Below are 21,596 nucleotides of genomic sequence, written 5' to 3'. Positions count from 1 at the left end.
TGGAGCTATGTGACTCACCTACTAAAGTCCATTCACATCTGCCAAATTAAAAGAAAATAAAAGTACAGTTCCTTCACATTAAAGTGAAGAAAATTAATAAACAAATTCATACATTTAGCGTAACAATCTCTTCATGGGGAAGGGGAAGGGGAAGAGAGAGAAGTTGGGTAGAGTAACGATCTATTCATGGGAAGCAGAGCATGGTCAACCTCTCTCCTCTTCCAATCCAAAGCTCTCTGTTTATCACTTCTCTATCTCTTCACAGCTCTGTTTCTTGCTCTCTATTCTTCACTTTCACCCAAATGCATCTTCAGGTCTTCACCACCAATCAATCCAATTCAGAAATCTCTATTTTCTTACCCTCCCACCTATGGAGAACACAAGTATGCTCTTCCAACTTTCAGATCCTCTTGCAACTCCTCTGTATCCTTCTCAGGTGCCATCAACTCTTAAAACTTCTAATTTCCCTTCCAATTCTCGCTTCTTGATTAATAATTTTAATGGGTTTTTGTGATTTTGTCTAGATTATTCCAATGTCTTGAAGGATATCAAACAAATCTGCCATAATTCATCGTCTCCTACATCCGCTCCGAGCTATCTGCAGAGGAAGGCTGATAGCTTCGCAGGCAATTTTAGTACCAGAGAGAGGATATATTTTCTTGATCACAGAGATGATTCGGTGGAGGTACCTTGCGGATTCATGAAGGAATTCCCTCTTAGTAATTCTGGTGAGTTTCTATCTTTCTTAAGAAAAAAGAAACCCAAATTGAATTATTTGAATTGACTGTTTCAATCCGCTTTATTTTAGCTGAATTCTGTTTCAATCTTCTAGCTCAAATTCTGCAAGTGCCGCTAAAGGTGAAAAAAATTCTAAAAATTTGCTCTTTTTGATACTACAAATCACATCAGATAGGATTGCTATGGAGAACTGCAAGGAGGTGGTGGTAATCTCAGCGATATTTGGTGATCACGACAAAATCCGTCAGCCAAAAGGCGTCGGATCGAAAACCTTGGATATAGTTTGTTTCTTTATGTTCATAGATGATCAGACCCTGAAGGGTCTCCAATCTCATAACCTTCTTATCAGTGAAGGCCAAGAACATAAAATAGGTGTATGGAGAATTGTTACAGTTTCTGGTGAGCTTCCGTATAAGAATCCAGCCATGAATGGAGTAATACCCAAGTATTTGGTTCACAGGCTCTTCCCAAATTCAGAATTCAGTATCTGGTTGGACGCGAAACTGCAATTGACGGTTGATCCATTGCTATTAATCCATTCTCTTGTTATTTCTGAGAATGTGGACATGGCTATTTCGAAACATCCTTATTACATTCATACAATGGAAGAGGCAATGGCTACTGTAAGGTGGAAGAAATGGGGAAATGTTGATTCTTTGAAGGAGCAAATGGAGGTGTATTGCCAAAATGGTTTACAGCCATGGACAACCCAGAAGCTCCCATATACTACAGGTCTGTATTCTCTTGAACCCGCTGTAATTTTTCTCATCTGATGCATTCTCCTCTGAGTGACCAATATAGCCATTGGCCATGTTTGTTTTGTCTGGAAACCCCAGATCTTGATGAGATTCTGTACTCTAGAATCAACAAACAAGCAAAACAAGGCCCAGGAATGCATCAGATGGGCAGATCTTAAAAAGGGTGTCAAGTGAATGATTCTAACTATACTTATTCAGAGATTTTGTATGTTTGTTAAACCTTTCTGGGTAAAATTGTTGCAGATGTACCAGACAGTGCTCTGATACTGAGAAGACATGGGGTAAGGAGCAACATTTTCTCCTGTCTTCTCTTTAATGAATTGGAAGCTTTCAATCCAAGAGATCAATTGGCTTTTGCATATGTAAGAGACAAGATGAATCCAAAGATAAAACTGAACATGTTTGAGGTTGAAGTGTTTGAGCAGATTGTGTCAGAATTTAGGCATAACCTGATCAAAATCAAGCATGGTGGAGCAGATGATCAGCTACCCAGGACAAAATTGAAGGATATGTGTGTTAATGGCAACCGTAGTTGTCACTGTTCCAGTTATCTCCTAAAGATGTGGCCGGAATCCCATGACTCGTGATTTTCTCTTTTTCTTTTTTCCTTTTTTACTATACAGTTACAACCTAGGACTGAACACTGACACATTTATGAAGATTCTATAAAGAAATAAACCCAGAAACCAAAACCAAACTATCTAGACCGGCTTTTGTGGGCTGTTTAAAGTAATGCATTGGGTTGGGCCACAATTTTCGTTGGAATCCAGTTGTGATTTGTCTTTCGGTTTATCTTTCTCTCTTTGTTTATTTGCTTTCTGTTCACTTCCAAATCCTACCTACCTTTGACCTTATATATATAAGAAAATTGATAGGGTGTTGTGCATCAACATATATAATAAATTTGATTAGGTGCTGCGTAATTAATGTACTGCACCAGCAACAAATAGTTGAAATCTCAACCGTTCATTTTAAAAAAAATGCTTTCACACTTTTAAGAAACGGACCGTCGAAATAATACAGCATAGTGATTGGACAGCGCTGAAATCGATGTCTTATATATAAAACCATTCAATGATTCCAAATTTCCAATCAAAGTTAAATGGTATTTACCATTCAGTCCTCAATGGATTCAAGGGTAATGAGGTCACATAAAAAAAAAAAAAAAAGTAAGATTAGGTTAATGATAAAGTCATAGTCTAATTATAACATCACATCATCATCGGTGAAGAAAGATAGAAACTTAATTACAAAGATATCATGATGAACAGAGAGAAATTATAGGTAAGCCTATCATAGTCTCATGCATGTGAGAAAGACTAAGATTGTTTGCTTTTCTATGAAAAAGATGGGAAAGTTCCTAAATCCAATCCTATCCGTGTATCTAGAAAAATTAGGTAGTTTGTAATTATGATTGCTCTTCAATTTTCCTAGTTCTTTGGGTTCAGCTAAGAGTAAGACCACTCCGATTAGCTACTTGATTTGAAATTTGGGATTCTAACTTCATAGAAAACATTGTCACTCATATATGGTTCTGTGATGATCTTGGTAATTATACTTTTCGCATTAGCCATCAATGGGATCAAGTGGCACTCAAGGGGTAAGCCCTACTGGAGAGTAGACAACCCCAGTGGTATTGTGGTAGTTGTTCTCCCATTGTCTCGCACTTGATAAGCTCAACAACATCGTTATTATTTTAACCCGCGAATATTTGGGTGATGCAAAATGAAGTATACAATTATGATATTCTAATCAATAATATTTATTATAATTATATTAACTATTTGATTATAATATTATACATGACTGAATCCTGTAGTTTATTGGGTTTTCATTGGAATAGTTCCTTCAAGAAGAGGATCCAAACCCAAAGCTTGGTTTGAAGAATTAGACTGGACAATTTGTTTTTGACACGTATATTATTCATGCTACTATTATAAAAATACGAGCTAATGGAAAATGACCACATTTTTTTTCCTAATCTACCCCCAAACGTTCACTAAAGTGATGTAATTAATTATGTCAACACTGTAATTTATCACTCCTAAATATAATACTAGTTAAGAGAATAATATAATGATTTTTATTAATTGACATTTATTTATTTATTTATTTTGGGTAGAATTCACATTTACCATTGATCTTCAAAGATCTTGCTTGGAAATTGTAAACATTTGAAATCCATGAAAAGTGAGATTTTCAAATATCCATTTTCATTGGTAAATCGAACGTGAACCTCAGCATGTATATCCATGATATTCCTTTTATTAAATTTGTTATTATATATTAAGATGAAATGAATCCGATGACTTTCACTTGGCACCGTTGAGGGACGCAAGATTGAAATATTAGATTTCCAATAAATGGATTGACCCACCTCTAAATTGTCCATGGAAATATCTATCTGCTCCTAACTCTTCCCCTTCTTATGAAATAATCAAACAATGCTAACATCAAAATTAAGAAAAATTAATTTCAAAAGTTAATTGGACACATTTATTATCTAATAATTAAATCTACTTTGGAATGTTGTGGATGAGCTAAACGAAAACAAAATTAATTTTAGAAGACTCTGTTTATTTGTTGGAATAAAGCTGGGGTGGGAAAATTATTGAAAATAGTATAGATTTTTTACTTTTTCCTTAAATCCTAAAATGATAAATTGTTTGGTTGCTTGGGGTGAGAAAGTGAGAGACAAATTTATTTGAATTAAGGAAACTTGTCTCTGTATGTGTCAGCCCAACTTTCCCACCCCAATCCATTTTAAAATCCCACATATTTGGTGGAACTTTGTAGAAAAGTTGAGAAAAATAAAAATTGGGACCCACTACTATCAATTTTCTATAAAACCTTTCATTTCCTTTCCTTCTCCTTCACCCCACTACATATGGAGCCCACATATTTTTTTTCCCCACCCTTTTTTTCCCACCCCACCTTTGCAAACAAACGCAGCCTAAGTTAATTGGGAACACTTCTTAACATTGTCCACTGAAACTAACTCCCACAATGGAAGGCATTGTCCATGAATCGAGTTAATGGGGAAAAAAAGGGGGACCACGATAGAGGTTTTGGGATGTGTGATGCTCTCTTCATCTTTGCTAGCTTATCCTGCAAAGCTTTTCATCCCCAACCTTGTGCACCTCTCATGCTCCCTTGTCGATGGGAGCATTCTCTTCTCCATTTAAACTACAACAACTAAATTGTGCGACAAGATCGTCAATTAAGAAGTTTTGTTTGTTTTAGGAATTTACCATCTTTAATTGAGATGCTTGAAAAACAAGAAAGAAAGAAAAAAAAAGAATCTATTCATTTTTCAAAAATGATTTTTAAAACGTGATTTTCTGAACTTTTTTCTTTCCTTGCTTGTTTTGGGATCAAATGGTGGTTTTTTGCAAGGAACGAAGTTCCGGAAGTTTCGCCCGGTTCGCTGCAAACTGGCGAAATATCGCCAATATCTCGGCGATATTTCGCCCCCCATATAGAAAATTTTGCCTTAATTTTTGTGTGTTTTTTACTCAATAATTTTGATAAATTTGATGCCTATCCTAATCTTATACAAATGTGGTAAATTTGAATTATTTCCTAAAAATTATTCCATTTAAATTCTCTTACCTAGTCATATTTAATATGTTACCTTATGAGGTCTACATCATTAGGACATAATTGGAACGATTATCAAATCACTCTGAATATTCTTTTATAAGATTCATGAATAATTTAAATTGTTTCCATAAATTATTTCATGTATACATCTTCCCTAATCACATTTGGCATGTTGACTTTGATAATTTAAATTATTTCTTAATAAATATTTCCATTTAAACCTCCTGCCTAGTCACATTTAACGTGTTACCTTCTAAGGCCTAAATCATTAGGACATAGTTGGAATGATTAACAGACGATTCTATTACAAAATCTCTTCATAATTTAAATTGTTTCCATAAATTATTTCATGTATATAATATTCCCTAACCATATTTGGCATGTTGACTTTTGAGGATTAGATCACTAGAATATAGTTGGTAAAATTGCTCATTAATCGTGAAGATTTTGCTATAAAAAGTTTTTCTATTTATAAGTTATTCTATGTAGATTCTCCTCCTAATTACATTTAGCATATTAACTTTTGAGTTTTAATCATTGTGATAAAATTGGTAAGATTGTGATAGAATCGCGAGAGAAATCGCCTAAAAAGTGCAAGAAATAGTATAAAATTCACACAAAAAAATTAAAAATATATTTTTTTCCGAAATATCGTGAAATATTGCGATATCTCGCGATATCTCGCGATATATCGCAAGATATCGCTGAGAAATCGGCGATATCTGGAAAATATCGGTTTCGCCCCTGGTTTCGTTTCGCCAGGGGGCGAAACCGGAGAATTTCGCCGAAATTTCTTTCCATGGTTTTTTGTACCATTTGTTTGTACGGTGCAGAATGTTGGGTTGTTAAAAAAAATCATATAGATAAACTCAGTGTAGCAGAAATGAGGATACTAAGATGGATGAGTGGCAAAACTATGATGGATAAGATAAGAAACGATCATATTAGAGTTGGTCTGGGAGTTGCTCCCATAAGTGATAAGCTTAGAGAAAATCGTTTGAGGTGGCAAGTCCACGTTCAACGGAGATCTATAAATGCTCTTGTACAGAAAAGTGATATAATCCATATTGAATGAACTATAAGAGCTAGGGGTAGACCTAAGATAACCTGAGGGGAAGTGGTGAGAAAGGATATGTATAGCTTAGGCCTTGTAAATAGCATGGCCTCGAACATAAATGATTGGAGGGCAATAATCCATGTACCCTACCACATTTAGTTGGGACAAGGCTTATTGTTGTTGTTATTTGTCGGATCTAAAGTGGGGTGGAAAAAAAATGGTGAGTTTTTTTTTTACGGAATTTTAAAAATATGGCTTGTTTGGTTGATTAGAGTTAAAAAATTGACACTCAAACTTTATTGTTTGCTAAGGTGGAATGTTAACTTTTATATCCTATCAATTTTTAAAATTTAACAAAATAGGTACAGTTTGTAAAAAAAATTGAAAACAATAAAGTAAGATCATATTTTTTAGGGTTTGTTTGGTTGCCTGAGTCTTAAAATTTAAAAAATATAGATATTTCAAATATATGGAGGTTATGTTTAATTTCATTAACTGTTTTGTTAACCTGAAATCGTAAAAAACTTATTATATATAATCATGATTCAAATGTTTAACGCTTTTTATAGTAGCAGTGATATCTCTCGATTTCACACCATACCCATAAATCTATAAATTAACGTTTTTACTGTAAAAAAGTAAATTTTTATATTTAATAAATTCAAAAATTCATAAAATCAAACGGTATAAATCTTTCATCTGTGAATCCAGAGATTTGAGGGTTCATGTAACAACATAGGCCGTAAACTTTTTAAACTTTTTACAAAATCATTTTATTTATTTTATATTTTTGGTATGTTCCATTCCATTACATATGACTCACGTATTTATCTTTTCCACAGACCATTGCAAACAAACGATGCCAACGGAAAAGTTGTGGTATCTCCTTCGTTTGAACCGGGAAATGTATTAATTAAAATTGAAGGCGCGAAAAATCTGGTTAAAGAAATCGGATGCATCTGAAATTCGATTGCTCGTCTGCGACTTCGTTGCCCTAATTCCCAGAACAACCGTCAAGATTTCTTTTAACGGTACGTATTCTGTATCTCTCTTTAGTGATTTCTCATCGAAAACCCTACACTGGAACCACCTCTCTCTTCTGTGAAAACCTAAATCCTCTAACGTTTGGATTACGAAATTCTTTCGATTGTGTAAGAAAGAAAGAAGGGGAGAATAAAGACGGGATTGAAGCATCTTATAACAATGGTGAGTTCGATTTTGGACTAAGAGGAGTCGAATAAAAATAAAAAAACTGGTTATAGTTTACTGTTTTGCCTGAATCTCTAGGAGCGTTTGGTCCTGGATTTGTTAAACTATTTATGCGAGTCACCATGGAACCTCGACTGTCTTTGTGTGTATGAATCCATCTGATGAAGAAAGTTGAATAACCCCCAACAATTAATCTAGCCATGCCTGCGATGCTTTGATTAAAGCTTATTTCTATGAAGTTGCGTTTGATTTACCATCAGGTGAATGTTGATCCCCTTTCATGCTCAATCATCTTCATCATTTAGTTGCAGCTTTTGGTTGTAGGTTCCATGTTATGATTCGCACTGGATAGCTTTTTGAATTTTCTGTCAACTAATGATGTGCGCTAATACTAAAATCCTTATCTGCTGGTGACAGAGCCACGAACCCTGAGCTCCTTCATCCTGTGAACGTTTAGTTTCAATCTTTCAAGCTATTATAGAGGGCCGGGGTTCATTCTGAATGCCGGAACACATCGATGGTAGAGGAATTTCCTCTACATGTACGGACAATAAACAACCTGAAATGGAAAACCAAACGAATTTTTCTCGAAAAGAAAAGAGAAAAGCTGCAAAGAGGCTGAAGAGGAAGCAGATTAGAAGAGAGGTTGCATTGAAGGAACGGGCAGAAGAAGAAGCTAGACTGAATGATCCAGAAGAGCAGCTTCGCATCCAGTTAAAAGAGCAGGAAGAGGCTGAGTACTTGGAAAGACAGAGGAAAGAGTGGGAGGAGCATGAGAAGTTGTGGATAGAAGCGGTAGAAAAGGCTGAAGAGGAGGCCCAAAGAAGGCTACTAGAAGAGTCACAGAGAAAGCAGGTAGCCATTTGTCATCTTCATCATATGTCTTGTTGTTGTTGTTTTCGGCATGCATGTTTTCTATATTAAGTTATCTGTTAATTTTAAATTATGATACTGGTAATGTGTAACACTTATCTAACTACAATCTTATTGCTAAATTAGATGAGAGAGATTTGGAAATTAAATGGTCCAACCATGGTTGTCATGACTCATGAGTAGTTAGTTAGAGCTAGCAGGGGTCAATAATAGGAATATCGTAGGGCATTTATGTTAATTGGGATTTGTAAATAAGAAACTCCTACCATGGAGGTAATCTCTCCAGGTGAGAGAACACCTTAGTTGATGATCCTTTAACAGCATCTAAGGTTCCTTGAATGAAGTTTTATGTCACAAATGGGTATTTGTTATTTTTCCCCTAATCTTACTGAGAACATAAAATGTTTTCTAATTGTATTTGATACTAGACTTTATATGGTTTGAAGGATCCGTTGCAGCCAATTGTAAACATGATCTGTAGTATTGGTATTAACTAAAAGAAGGAAACACTTTTGAGAAACTGAAGAAACAAGACTGGAATGCGTGGCATAATAAATATTAAATTTAATATTTCTAAAAGAATTTGACATTTGGATAATTGTGGGCTTCTAAAATAATAACGATGGTAACCATGTCAGGTTTCTTGAACAATTGGGATATGCATCTAAGATTATAAGGTTAAGTTCAAAGAAGAAAGAAGGGACAACCACTTTAGAAAGCAAAAGAAGTCAATAACTGGAACATCCTGGAAAATTTACGTGAAAGCATTAACATTTTCTGGTTGATTGGATTATTCGTTTTGGCTACTGCATTTTGAAACAGTTTATGTGCATGGTCTTTGCTAAAGTATTCCATAATCCTCCATTGAAGATTTGAATTCTACCCAAATACATTCACTTCATCATATGAAACAATGCACAAATGCTCAAGTACTTGTATCTAATTTTTTTTTGACTCCCTCTAAAATAGAGAATAATTTGAACATCTTTTTTTACTGAAAAAGTCCATTGCATTCTTGAAAATCTTTTACAAATGCAGCAGGATAATTATACTGTAGGAATTCCCTCTAAACATCAAGATTGAACTTCTTGCAAATATTTAATTTCAAAAGAGAAGCAAGAAGAAGAGAATAGGCTTATGGGCAGTTGTTACAGATGAGAAAGAAGAGTGAAGTTACAATGTTAAATTGTCGGCCTGAAAATACCACTCAGAAATTGAAGATAAGGAAGGGACTAGAATTTGAACTTTCAAGGTCTTTCAGACTAGTCAGCAGTGCCACTGGTTAAGTGGTGTTACTTGTTTTAAGTTCTGAAAATGGACCACTATTGGTATAATAGAGACCAGTAAGTTTACCCTGTTCATGAATTATCCTCTTTTATCTTTTGGATCCTTTAGATACAAAAGGATGTGGAAAATGGTTTTGTATTGTATTTCAGTTAAGGTTGTCTCCTTTCTTACTACATGGTGAAGAGGCTTTGGGAGTGCAAGCTAGAGAGAGAGAGAGAGAGAGAGAGAGAGAGATGGGAACAAATTTGCATGTGCTGATCCATCGGACTTTGGAAGGAAATGGGGAGAAATATGGAATTGCCAGTGATATGCTTGAGAGAATGTGGACACAAGAGATCTGTGTAATCTTCTTGGAATAGTAACTTACCTCAAAGTTCTTCCCCTCATCAATGCATTTAGTTTTTCTACTGAGACCTCCACAGGAGCTTTATCTTCTTTACCAAGTCCTACAGAAGAAATAAAAATGGATTAGCACCCTTGGCAATGTTAGAAGTACTGCCTTCGAGACTATGACTTGGAGAATGCATCACTAGCAGTGGTGTATCAGTACTAGGCTTCAGTTTTCAAAAGAAGCTTCACAAGCCAATGCTCTGCTGATTTTCTTCTTTTCATTTCAACTTGAATGCGATAAGATAGAGTTCTCTTTTTGTGGAATATCTCTGTGATTTCCTGAAGCGTATCATTGGTTGTCAAGGACGTTTGTGAACACTTTGACCGGAATATATGTGATTTCCTGAAGCTTATCATGGGTTGTCAAGAATGCTTGTGAACACTTAGACCACTGCAGATAATTATTCTCTTCAATTTTAGTAGAGGTAGTTTGAAGACCTAAACATTATTTCTTGAGCTTTGATCTGTGATATACATGAGGATTGAATGGATGAATGGCTTACATTCACTGCCATTTTAATACAGATTCCATATGGATTCTGCTCATACAAACAAACAAAAGGGTCCATAAAACCAATCAAGTTTGTACTTATCCATAACCATTGATTATCTAATGTCAAATCAGCAATACTAACATCAAATTTAACATTGATTGTGCTATTCTTACAGATTAATTTGCTTATGAGTATCAAATGCAAAGTGTTGTTGTGATTCTTTATATAATTCATGTTTTAGTGATATCTGTTATATGCTTCATTTGAAAATTTTAACTGTTTTTTGCTCCTTTCTCCCCCCTTCCCCCTTTTTATATACTGATTTACCTCATAAATATCTGACAGGTTGAGCCTGAGAATGAGTTGAAGGAAGATGATGCTTGGGAGTATGTAGAAGAAGGACCTGCAGAAATTATCTGGGAAGGAAATGAGATAATTGTCAAGAAGAAAAGGATTAAGGTTCCAAAGAAAATTCCAGATGAAAAATGCAGAGAAGAGGTTTGGAAAGTTCTCTTTTTGTTATTTAGTTGTTTTGATATGCTTTTCTAGGTCAGAGTGCCATAGCAAAAATCATCTTTTAAATCTTAAATATTGATATATTGCAGGATGCTGACAGACCTACATCAAATCCTCTTCCTCCAGAATCTGAAGCTTTTTCTGCATACAAGAGTACTCAATCTTCTTCAGCACAAAATATGCTTGAGAGTGTTGCTCAACAAATCCCAAACTTTGGAACGGAACAGGTGTCTTTCTACCTCCCTCCATCTTTCTGTGTTGTCTTTTGCGACTGCTTTTTATTCTTGTCGTTTTGGTCTTTTTTTGGCAAAAATTCATGTATTTTAATGCTAGTGTTATCCTTGTCATGTTTCTGTGTCTTGGTTGAGTTGTTGTTGCTTAATCTTTTATCAAATATCATCAACTTATTTCTGTGCTACTGCTTGTAGGATAAAGCTCATTGCCCATTCCATCTGAAAACTGGAGCTTGTCGTTTTGGGCAACGTTGCAGTAGAATTCATTTTTATCCGGATAAATCATGCACATTGCTTATCAAGAACATGTACAACGGGCCTGGCCTTGCTTGGGAGCAAGATGAAGGGCTTGAGGTCTGTACATAATGTCTTCGTGTGGTTGACGTATCCTGATGATTTATTTTGAAGTTCCTGCATGTTTTATATATATATATTAGCCTTGGAAAAGGGCTTCTTGGCATAAACAGTAAATATATGTGCATGATTTTTCAAAATATTGGTTGAATATTTAAATTAACTTCTGTAAGAAATTGAAATTATTTCAGTGATTTCTGTTGGAAGGGGCTGAAGCCTCATGGAATTACTAGGATTTTGTTTGAAACCCTGATGGCAAAATCAACATACCAAAAAGGCATTTCAGTTTCAGCTGTGACCAAAATCATATAAGTTATTTCATATTTATGTGTTTATAGTGGTTTTGCCATTAAGTTTACTACTTCTATTCTTCTTTAATTCCCTCACTCCCCCCCCCCCCGGGGTGATTATTCACCATTTTGTGTCTAATCCATGCAAGTTATGCTTTGCGTTTTTGGCAGCTTAGGGTTGACTGTCTCGAGTTCATTCTTATGTATATGTTACTGTAAGCTTTTTGTTTGTAAGTTGTACCCTTATACATGGCCAAATTTGTCCACCAAAATCTATGTACTTTAGCTTTTGGTCCTAGTCCTGCTTGTTCATTTTTCATAAATGTTCTTTAATAGGAGGTACTGAATAGTTGTAGGAAATGTATCTTTCCCTTGCCTCTTGATATCTAATGAAGATAATAAGCAAACTATATAGAATTTTGTAGGGGATATTGAATAAGATAAGTTCTTCAAACCACCCCAACAACACCAGATCATCCATTTGAACTTTGAAGAACCCTGATCATTTGTGTCCAGTCTATGCAATGTAGTAGTAATTCATTTTATTGCATTTTTCCATCCATTGACTTCACTTATAGAACATACCAATTTTCAACTCCAATCAATTATTGTTATTCTACTCATAAAAGTCAAAATATTCTAGTGTTGAATGGAGCTGACTGGAGGGCGAGGGTCCACGTAATGGACCCCATTTAGTTAGGATAAGGCTAAGTTGTTGTTGTGAAGTCTGAATTTTAGTTTCAGATATACATTTTCTCGGTGTTACCAAATATTTTATTTGACTTGCTGTTGTAACTACTAGCAGTCGTTCGTTCTTTCTTTTAATCTTTTAAGTTTATTCGTTCTTTCTTTCTTTGTGTGCACAATAGGCTATCTGCAACAATGTGCTTTTTAGTGCATAATTGAATCCAGTGAGCAGTTATCAGTGATTCCTGGGAAACTGGATCTCTATCATCAATATGACTTCATTTCTCAGGCCGTGATTCTCTATACACCTCATCACGCCTTTCAATTATTCTCTTTCATTTGAAGAGATTGTTTCCAGTGTCATTGTATTGCTCCTATCAGCAATGATGTGCTTTAGCGTTGAGGCTTCACAATAACTCCACATGATGCTCCAAAGCTTCATAATTGAGGATACCAGATGCTTCCTTTTTGCATTCTGCTTATCTTCTTCATCTTGCACTATTCCTTCAAAGAGTCATGATGCACTTTTCTGTTTGCATATGATCAGTCATTTATGCATGTCTTCTGTATTATTAATTTTAATATCATAATTGACATCCTATTGTTTCTACCTTCTGATATGCAAAAGTCTTTTTATTTTACCTTTTCCTGTTGTTCTTTGACTCATATTACATCAGAAATTCATCTCAAGGTTGACTCAGATGAGGATTCATGCTTTTGGATTGCTTGAGGCAGGAGATAGCAATTTCATAGCTATTCTGTATCCATAAATTAAATGTACCATTTTGATTTCATTGTGCTTACCGTAGGACATTCAATTTTGTGTATATATGTTAAAGATTATCAATTTTGTGTATATATATTACGGATTAGCAAGTATGTAGCTACAGCTACAGTTTGGGATTTATATTTCAGAATCTGTATTGCCTTCGGTTTACAATCTTGAACTATCTAAATCTTGCCCCTTCTTGGAGGTGATATTGCCTGATCCTGTTCACATTTCCACTCTATTCACTTTAGATTATGCTTTTAGCAACACTTTTTTTTTTCCTGTATCATATCTGCTGCAATGCACTGTAATTTGTGTAGTTCTTTTCTTACATGATTTTTCTATTCATCATCATCATTATCATTTGTACTGTCTCTATTATGACTATTATCGCTGTTTTTGCTGCCATTGTTCATATTATTATTGTCTTCTTCATTGATTGTTCTCTTCATCACTATTACCATTGTGTAGAACTTCATTCCAGTAAAAGCAGCAGTTGTTGTGAAGTGTGTTTCTTGCAAACATTAGTTTTATGTCTTTAGGAGTTCAATTTTTTCATGCTTTATTGACTCCTTAACGACTAATAGTTATTTACTGTTGTCTGGTCCCTGGCCAATGGTTACTTCTTCATGCTTAACATCCAGAGTTCTGGAGATGGCAGGTGACAACACCTTGTATCTGGCTGCATTGAGGATGCAATTTGATCACCTAAATGACAAATACAACTATAGCAAGCACAAGATAATCTTAACTCTTAAGACTTAATATGTATTTAAATATGGAACTGTAGAAATGCACATTTGAGGCTGCATGTACTGGATTCACATATCTGGGGTTTGTATTATGAAAGTCAATACATGGATTGCTGTTTTTAACAAACAACTGGTTACTTCTCTATTTATTGCAGTCTGTATGTGCTGGTGTCTATGACCAGTCGGCAAGTGACTAGGTTCTTTGTACTTTAGATGGATTCTCATTTTGATACCAAATGTACAGTTAGAACAAGCATTGGTTTTCCCTGAGGCATGTGAATATAACATGAAGATATATGGGTGTCTTCACTAGATAATGTCTTTAGAGAAAGGGAAAGGTATTGGTGTCTATTGGAAGTTGGAACATGTTGAAACACTGAGACTTGAGAGACACATGAGAGCTTTATATCTCATCTGGAAATCCTTATTAGAGAGATAGGGAGAGCTATGTGTTGGGTTTATGGGTTGAAGAATGACATGTACCATAGTTGCCAATTAGCACAAGGAGAAATAAATTATTGGGGTAGCCAAGGGTATCATGTGTATATATCGCCAAATTATGGAAAAGTTTCACTTAAGTGGAATTTGACTTCAGAGTCATTTAGGCTGGCATTGCTGTTATTACATCTTGCCTGTTATCTTGATGGTCTCCTGATGTTATGTATTTGCTAGCAGCAAACTGTAGTGCTCAGTGCTGCATGTTCTTTGTTATGGACTCTTCTTCGTTTATTTGTATTTCAGTGTACAGATGAAGAGGTTGAGCACTGTTATGAGGAGTTCTATGAGGATGTGCACACAGAATTCTTGAAGTTTGGAGAAATTGTGAATTTTAAGGTTGTTTTCTGCTACTTCCATCTTGCCAGTGATATTTATGGAGGCCTATTCATTGTGTTTGGGTACATCAGTTAAATAGATGCCTCTGTTTTATTATCTTGTGACTCATCAATAGCTGCTTCCGATTTTCAATTGTTTGAATGCATCTTTTGTGTTCAGGTGTGCAGAAATGGTTCATCTCATTTGCGTGGGAATGTTTATGTGCACTATAAGTCCCTGGAGTCCGCTGTTCTTGCATTTGATTCTATAAATGGTCGCTACTTTGCTGGCAAACAGGTATCTGATTTCTTTATCACTTAGTTAATGCTCTCTGGCGGGGGAAAATAAATTTACCATATAAATGAAAATTTTCTGCCATAAGTGTTTCAAATTTTTCTGCTCGATCACTTAGTTTACTTATTAATTATATTCCACATCACCCAAAAATGGTGCCAATCTTAACTGCTCACAGATTTGCCAAAATTAGCTTGTGCTGTGATCTTGGCTTCAAATGTGAGTTTGCATGGGCTTGTGAGCATAAAGAGTGGAGCTTGGTCTGTTCTTGTGAAAACCCATAAGCCTGGGCCTCAATTTGCTTCAATCTGGTGACTGTTAACCAGCATCATGAGTAAAGAAACTGCTGGAGATATCTTTCTTCTTTTACTGTACTGGTAGTCTACTAAAAGTCTACAATGGTACTGTCAAGGTTAAAACTCCTTCACAAAACTATCCGTTCAAGTCTATATGGTACGACATAAAGGTCCAGGAAACCTTGAAACCCTGAAACCTTTGGGGGATAAAGGATTTACCAATTAGGTTTGGATTTAAACGAATCTTGATCATCCAATGCCGTAAGTTGTCATTTTAGTAGTCCCCAACATTTATTCCACCTAGAAATGTAGATGACTAGGCCAAACGCAATAACCCTGAGGTTCTGAAGAGTTTTCCTCCTCTAATTAGTGTAACTCTTGTAAAGCTCACCTGGATAAAAAATTTTGATGCATTCATTCAAGAAAACTTTTATACCATAATTTAGTCAAACCCTAACTTATGTCAAACCAAAATGTCAACCAAAATGCTTATTTTCATCTGATGTACCGAGATTTTAATTGGAACTTTGCATTGTTACCGAGTCACATCCATTTTAGTTTCAACCTTCATCAAGTCTGAAATTTCAAATCATGGTGTGTACCAACAAAGGAGCATTGCAGATATTGTGGGCCTACAGATGCATGCGTTTAGTTCTTCATCACCATGTTGTGTTACTTTTATAATCAGAATTTTTAGCCATCTAGGTTTATCCTCCACTCACCCACTTCTCCCTTACCCTCTTCTGTGGCTTCAATATTGTTAAAGGGTAGAAGCCCCAATAGCAGTCAATTGAACCTGGACCTCTTTCAAGAACTCTCTAGATGGTTTTTGAGAGATACCAAACAACCATCTTGTCCAGCTGTTGTGTTCTCTCTTGCTCATTCTCCCATCATGCTGTTTTTCGGTTGCTTCACATGATGTGTGGTGGGCCTTTGGTAGGTAGGGGGAAGTCAAAAAAGTATGTATCTGTTAGATAAATTTCAATTCTCATACACTAATATCTTTGATACATGGGTTGAGGCCTGAGGGCCCTTCCCTCTATTAAATAAATTTGTGTCCTACATCTCAGAGTATTATATTCTTGATCATTTACTGGATGTACGTAAGACTGGTTAGGTTTTACTGGCTTCTCAGAACTTCCAAATAGGCGCCTTACTTTTTTGGTTGTGACTTGTCCTCTTGATTATTGGCAGATGACATGTGAGTTTGTTGGTGTGACAAGATGGAAGGTTGCAATATGTGGGGAGTACATGAAGTCTAGGCTTAAGGTAAATATTATATTTGTGCTGCTCCTAAATTTCTCCATGTAGTTTTCCTTTCCCTCCCCATCCAACTTGACTCCTTTCTTTTTCTTTTTCTTCTAAGCTTTTTGTGTTTCACTATTTCCCATCATAATCCTTGTATTTCATTAGAAGTATAGGGAATTTCTATCTAGTGTGTATGATATTTGTTTTGTGGCTTTATATTGGCCTCTAGTGTTCTCCCCCCCCCCCCCTATATAATCTTAACCAGCCCCTCTACCTTCATCCTTTTTCTTTTAATTTTATGTAGACATGTTCTCGTGGAACAGCCTGCAACTTTATCCACTGCTTCAGTAATCCTGGTGGAGACTATGAATGGGCTGATTGGGATAATCCACCCCCTAGGTACTGGGTGAAGAAGATGGCTGCTTTATTTGGTCCTTCAGATGAATACGAGTATGATAGGGATGTAGAGCCAAAAAGTCAAGGAAAGCACCGGAACACCGGCAGGTATGAGTATGCTCATAAGTCGTGTGCTACATGGTTAATTCTGTATCAACTACTTTTGGTGGTTTACCCCCATAGAATTGATGTGTTTCTTCCTTAAGCTTTATTATCCAGAAATACATGCTTCTTGCATTTAAACTTGCTATACTTTTACTGTTCTGCCATGGTGCCGCCCTATTATATTCATCTGAAATCTAAATTCTGGGTTTATCTCTTAAGCAGTGGCTACAATTATGTCATCTTGTTCTGCCTGCTTTTCTCTGTATTTATTTTCTATTCATTTTCTAGTGCATTTACCAGATCAGTTACTCAATTTGGAATCAACATTGAAACCCTTAAACAGGCTAACCTGCACATCTTGAGAGAGAGAAAAAGGGGGTGGGGTTAAAGGTAACAGGTTTTGATGTGCTTTTGCTGGAAGGTTTGTTAAAAATCTACCCAATCTCCTTAGTTGAAGCAATCTCGAACTTGAGCCTGGCGAAAGTTATATGATCCTCATTGTGGGTTTTCCTGCACTCTGTTTACCTCCTTAATAATTTGATTCGTATACGGACAACTGCTTGCTTCCCAAAATAAAATTGCTATTGTTTAGGGTACCCTTCTCCCCCAGTGTCCAAGTGAAGGAAAAGGTTTTCTAGTTTGGCATTTTTTATTTGCTCTCTTCAGATGTGCATCTAATTCCAAGCACATTTTGAGAGGAAATTTGTATGCGTAGGTATTCTTAGTGGTTTGGATTCTTAACAGCATGCTCGGGTCTTTGAATGACCACTGCCCTGAGGGTGCTCTAATGGTTGGTAAATGGATTGCCAGATACAAATGATCCTCTTCTAATTGTTGAAACTGAGAGGTTGAGCCATATTCAATAGTCATTAAATAAATATGCAGTGGCAGCCTTGGTGGTGACAGATTTGTAGCTAACAATTAAGTCTCAAGAGTACATACTTCCGAGTTCATGGTCATCTAAGCAAATTTATTTTGTCCACATCAAACATTATGGGAAATACAGTTTAACCATTAGTGTCTGGACAGTCAGAATGATGGGCCATTGGATGCCCTGCCAGAGTCATTCCAGTTATAAAATAATGACACGTACATGTTGGCACACAACTTTTTCTGATATGCTATCACTGTCAGACCTAGGTAAATCCTTGTTGGAAAGCGGGTGGAAGTTTGGATGGAAAATTTGGCATTTTGGCAGCAAACCTGCCACTTGAAAAGTGAGATAGGGGGTCCGAATTTATTATAATGAATCTGGATGAACTTTGCCATCTCTAATATTGTTAGTAACACATTATTGGAAAATTTCAGGCCATTAAAAGCATGTTCATGTTGGTGTAGTCTTTTATGTTTGTTTAATCCACCCTTGTTCATCATAGCACAAGGGTCAAAATTCCACCAGAAAAAAATGTTGTTGCTCCAGCCAGGCTTGTATACCAATTAATCTTATTTGAATGTTTTATAAGTTATTCCACAAAACAATTATTTTAGGTACCTAGGCTCAATCATAAATAAAGAAAGTCATATAGAGGATGATGTTTCCTAAAGAATTAAAATAGGGTGGATGAAGTGGAGATGTGTGTCTTGGGTTTTGTGTGATGGACGTATTCCTTTAATTCTCAAAATAAAATTTTATATGATCATTGTACAACCATGATGTAAGGTGCAGGGTGTTGGGCTGTGAAGAAGCATCGTGTAAATAAACTCAGTGTTGTAGGGAAATGAGGATGTTAAGATGGATGAGTGGCCAAAATAGGAAGGAGAAATGTTCAACCAAATGATAAGTTATGAGCAAGTTGTTTGAGGTGGCACCACTATGTTCATTGGAGGCCTTTAAATGCTCTTGTACAGAGGAGTGATTTAATCTAGATTGAAGGAACTAAAAGAGCTAGTAGTAGACCTTAAAATAACCATAGGAGAAATGGCTAGAAAGGGTTTGCGTGGCTTAGGCCTTCTATCTGGTATGGCCTTTAATATGTAGCTGGTTCCATTTAGTTAAGGCTTGTTCTTGTTGTTGCTGTTGTTGTCAGGGATGTGCTCTTCCCCCCCCCCCCCCTTCCTCTTTGGCAGTTAAGTTTGTGCTATTTCCTGTATCATCCCTTCTGTTGTTTGGCAGGCACCACTCAAGAAGATCGAGATCAAGGGATGCAGACAGGTCCTATGGTGGTTCTGGTAGAGGTTATTCTGATGAATATAGTTTTGAGAGAAGCAGCCGTTCAGGAAGGCAGCCCCACTTTGGTTTCAATAGAAAGGAAAGAAGCCTCTGCAGTGAGAACAGACTGTCCCAAGAGAATATAAAATACAAAGACAATCAACGAAATGATATGACTATCACCTGTGCGAATGATTCTGGGGAAGATCACTCTGACAGGGATACAATAAAAGGGAAACTGAATAGGCACTCTAGTAGACGCTCAAGTCGCCAACAAACACGAGAGGACCATCCTGATGATCATAGAAAACTTGCAGGAAAGCATAGATCTGATGAGCCTGGAAAATATGAAGGAAACAGGAATTCACTGAGTCATAATGCCCGCAGAAAATATTCAGATCCAAATGGACTTCAACACCCTGGTTACCCAGGCAGCAGCTTGCACTCTAGGGCTTGGACAGAGGAGGCTGATTCCCCCGATGATCACAGTAAGGCAGATAACAGTTCTGAGTTTGACAGTCCTGTGCAATATGATGGGGGGCGTAATTCCAGCGATTGGGGCTCAAGCCACCATTCTGATGAGACATTAGATCGGCATAGTGGGGAAATAGAAACCAGATTCCTTTATGAACATGCAGAACTCAGAAGGAAATATAGTTTTGATGATCATGAAACAAATTGTGGAAGATATAAGTCCAGGAATAGTTCTGGTGGGAAAACCAGTGGATACAGATCCAGATCAGGGCGATCAAGATGCAGATCACGCTCGGCTAGCCGGGAACCAGGGGGGGCTTCGTCTATTGGGGAAAGGGAATCTGAAGAGAATTTTGATTGCTGGAAACATCAGAAGAACCAATCTCGTATTCAACTAAATAACAAGAAAAACAAATCCCAGAAACGAGATGAGACCACATCCTCCATAGAATCTGTGGAAAAGTCAGGTTGTGAACAGCAAGCAGCATGTGATCTCGAAAGATGGAGTCCTAGTCATTGCAGTCCCATTGATCTCCATGAATGTGGGGATGGGGTTGTGAAGTATGAAGATGTAGAAGTTCGGAAGAACCACAGAACTAGAAGAAAGAGAAGACATCACAGGGAAGAGGATGAGTATGAGAAAACACAGATCATGGAGGGTAGACCAAGTACCATTCATGGTGATACCGTCAAGCTGAAGAGATCCTCTAGAAAGAGATCAAGAAGTCGGTCACCTTCTGCAGACTCAGGCAGGTCTAGAAGAGAGAGGCTGGTAGCCATATAGGCGAGGAACCATAGTCCTACTGGAGTAGTTTGGCACTGCTTCCAAGTTCCATCCAGTGTTAAATATCTAGGGTCAACTGTTTGGGAAGCTTGTTTTAGTCTTTGTATCATTGTAATAGTTTTACATTTTCATTAAACATTATTTAGATAGTCGACTTATTTATGAGTTGGTCTTCTTGTTTTTCATAGATTAACGAAACATATTTTGCAGTTGCATCATTATTGTGCAGCCTATATCCTTGCCTTAACATGTGGCCTATAAATTCAAAGACCCAGGTACTTTGTGCTTTAACAGACTACTGCAGACAAACCATATACGCCCCAGAAGTAAAATCAAAGCACATTCGATCTGGCTACAGTAGTTATGTTTCATCAATTCTCCTCGCACCTGAGGATTATTTGCTTGACAGAGCCGTCATGTTTGAAAGTTTTTGGTCCATTGAATTCCCAACGGTGCCCTTGACTGAAGGTGACCGGTTGAACCTGAAAGCAACGGAGCTGAACTCCTCTGATTTCAGGGAATCTGTAGAAACTGACACCGGACAGAACCTGATAAGATTTGATATTGGACCAGAGTAGTTACCCAAAATGAAACTGGGAAAGAGCGGCAGAACACTTTATAATTTTTTGATGACGACATTCACAGAAAGAAATGAGTAGGGAAAGCATCTTCATCGTACTAGTTACAAGGGTTGTTGGGCATGAAATCCGAATGTATTTTGAAGAATCAAGTTCAATTCTGCGTCTGTCAATTGAGAAAAGAATTGGGTTCTAAGGATGTTCGTCTGCTGTGCCATCCACACATATAGCAAAGAATATTTTGGCCTCTTTGACATTTTCAACTGACAAGGAGAATAAGTACTAGTGAACACACTCAAAAAGAGGGAACCCTCCACTTTTTCCTCTCAAAAGGCTGTAGTGGGAGCTCAAAGCAAGGGATTCAGGCTTTCAGGCCTCCATCTCTTCATTCTTTTTCCCCGGCAAATCCTTATTCTCTTATTAATGTGATTTTGAAGTTGAAACTAAAA

At 36.6% G+C, this 21,596-nt stretch overlaps 2 protein-coding genes across 4 annotated transcripts; both read left to right on the top strand.

The window, feature by feature from the left end:
* The first annotated feature begins 101 nt into the window (after window positions 1-101).
* On the top strand, window positions 102-2,654 carry LOC149008978 (alkaline ceramidase TOD1-like). The gene is made up of 4 exons (XM_089160537.1): window positions 102-436; window positions 525-728; window positions 910-1,470; window positions 1,740-2,654. Exons 1-4 carry the CDS (start codon window positions 187-189, stop codon window positions 2,081-2,083), a joined length of 1,359 nt encoding a protein of 452 aa, XP_089016663.1. The 5' UTR covers window positions 102-186; the 3' UTR covers window positions 2,084-2,654.
* Window positions 2,655-6,994: 4,340 nt separating this feature from the next.
* Window positions 6,995-21,253, top strand: LOC149008977 (Zinc finger C-x8-C-x5-C-x3-H type family protein). Of its 3 annotated transcripts, XM_089160535.1 has the most exons (11): window positions 6,995-7,362; window positions 7,444-7,625; window positions 7,783-8,220; window positions 10,755-10,907; window positions 11,015-11,152; window positions 11,354-11,512; window positions 14,752-14,844; window positions 15,004-15,120; window positions 16,608-16,682; window positions 16,966-17,165; window positions 19,276-21,253. In XM_089160535.1, exons 3-11 carry the CDS (start codon window positions 7,867-7,869, stop codon window positions 20,567-20,569), a joined length of 2,583 nt encoding a protein of 860 aa, XP_089016661.1. In that variant the 5' UTR covers window positions 6,995-7,362; window positions 7,444-7,625; window positions 7,783-7,866; the 3' UTR covers window positions 20,570-21,253. The 3 variants fall into 3 exon arrangements, with proteins under 3 accessions (XP_089016661.1, XP_089016659.1, XP_089016660.1); XM_089160533.1 differs by lacking the exon at window positions 7,444-7,625 and having other exon boundaries at window positions 6,995-7,187; XM_089160534.1 differs by having other exon boundaries at window positions 6,995-7,625.
* The last annotated feature ends 343 nt before the right edge of the window (window positions 21,254-21,596 follow it).

The sequence above is a fragment of the Hakea prostrata genome, chromosome 7, assembly GCF_041222555.1.
Source record: "Hakea prostrata isolate BN-2017 chromosome 7, UWA_Hpros_2, whole genome shotgun sequence".
Taxonomy (NCBI): Eukaryota; Viridiplantae; Streptophyta; class Magnoliopsida; order Proteales; family Proteaceae; genus Hakea; species Hakea prostrata.
This window is presented reverse-complemented; position numbering and strand designations above follow the sequence as displayed.

Coding starts and splice junctions, on each gene's coding strand:
- LOC149008977 (XM_089160533.1), top strand. CDS start 7,867: ATGCCGGAACACATCGATGGTAGAGGAATTTCCTCTACATGTACGGAC. Junction 11,513..14,751: donor AGCAAGATGAAGGGCTTGAG/GTCTGTACATAA, acceptor TTTGTATTTCAG/TGTACAGATGAAGAGGTTGA. Junction 14,845..15,003: donor GAGAAATTGTGAATTTTAAG/GTTGTTTTCTGC, acceptor TTTTGTGTTCAG/GTGTGCAGAAATGGTTCATC.
- LOC149008978 (XM_089160537.1), top strand. CDS start 187: ATGGGAAGCAGAGCATGGTCAACCTCTCTCCTCTTCCAATCCAAAGCT. Junction 437..524: donor CTCCTCTGTATCCTTCTCAG/GTGCCATCAACT, acceptor GATTTTGTCTAG/ATTATTCCAATGTCTTGAAG. Junction 1,471..1,739: donor GAAGCTCCCATATACTACAG/GTCTGTATTCTC, acceptor AAATTGTTGCAG/ATGTACCAGACAGTGCTCTG.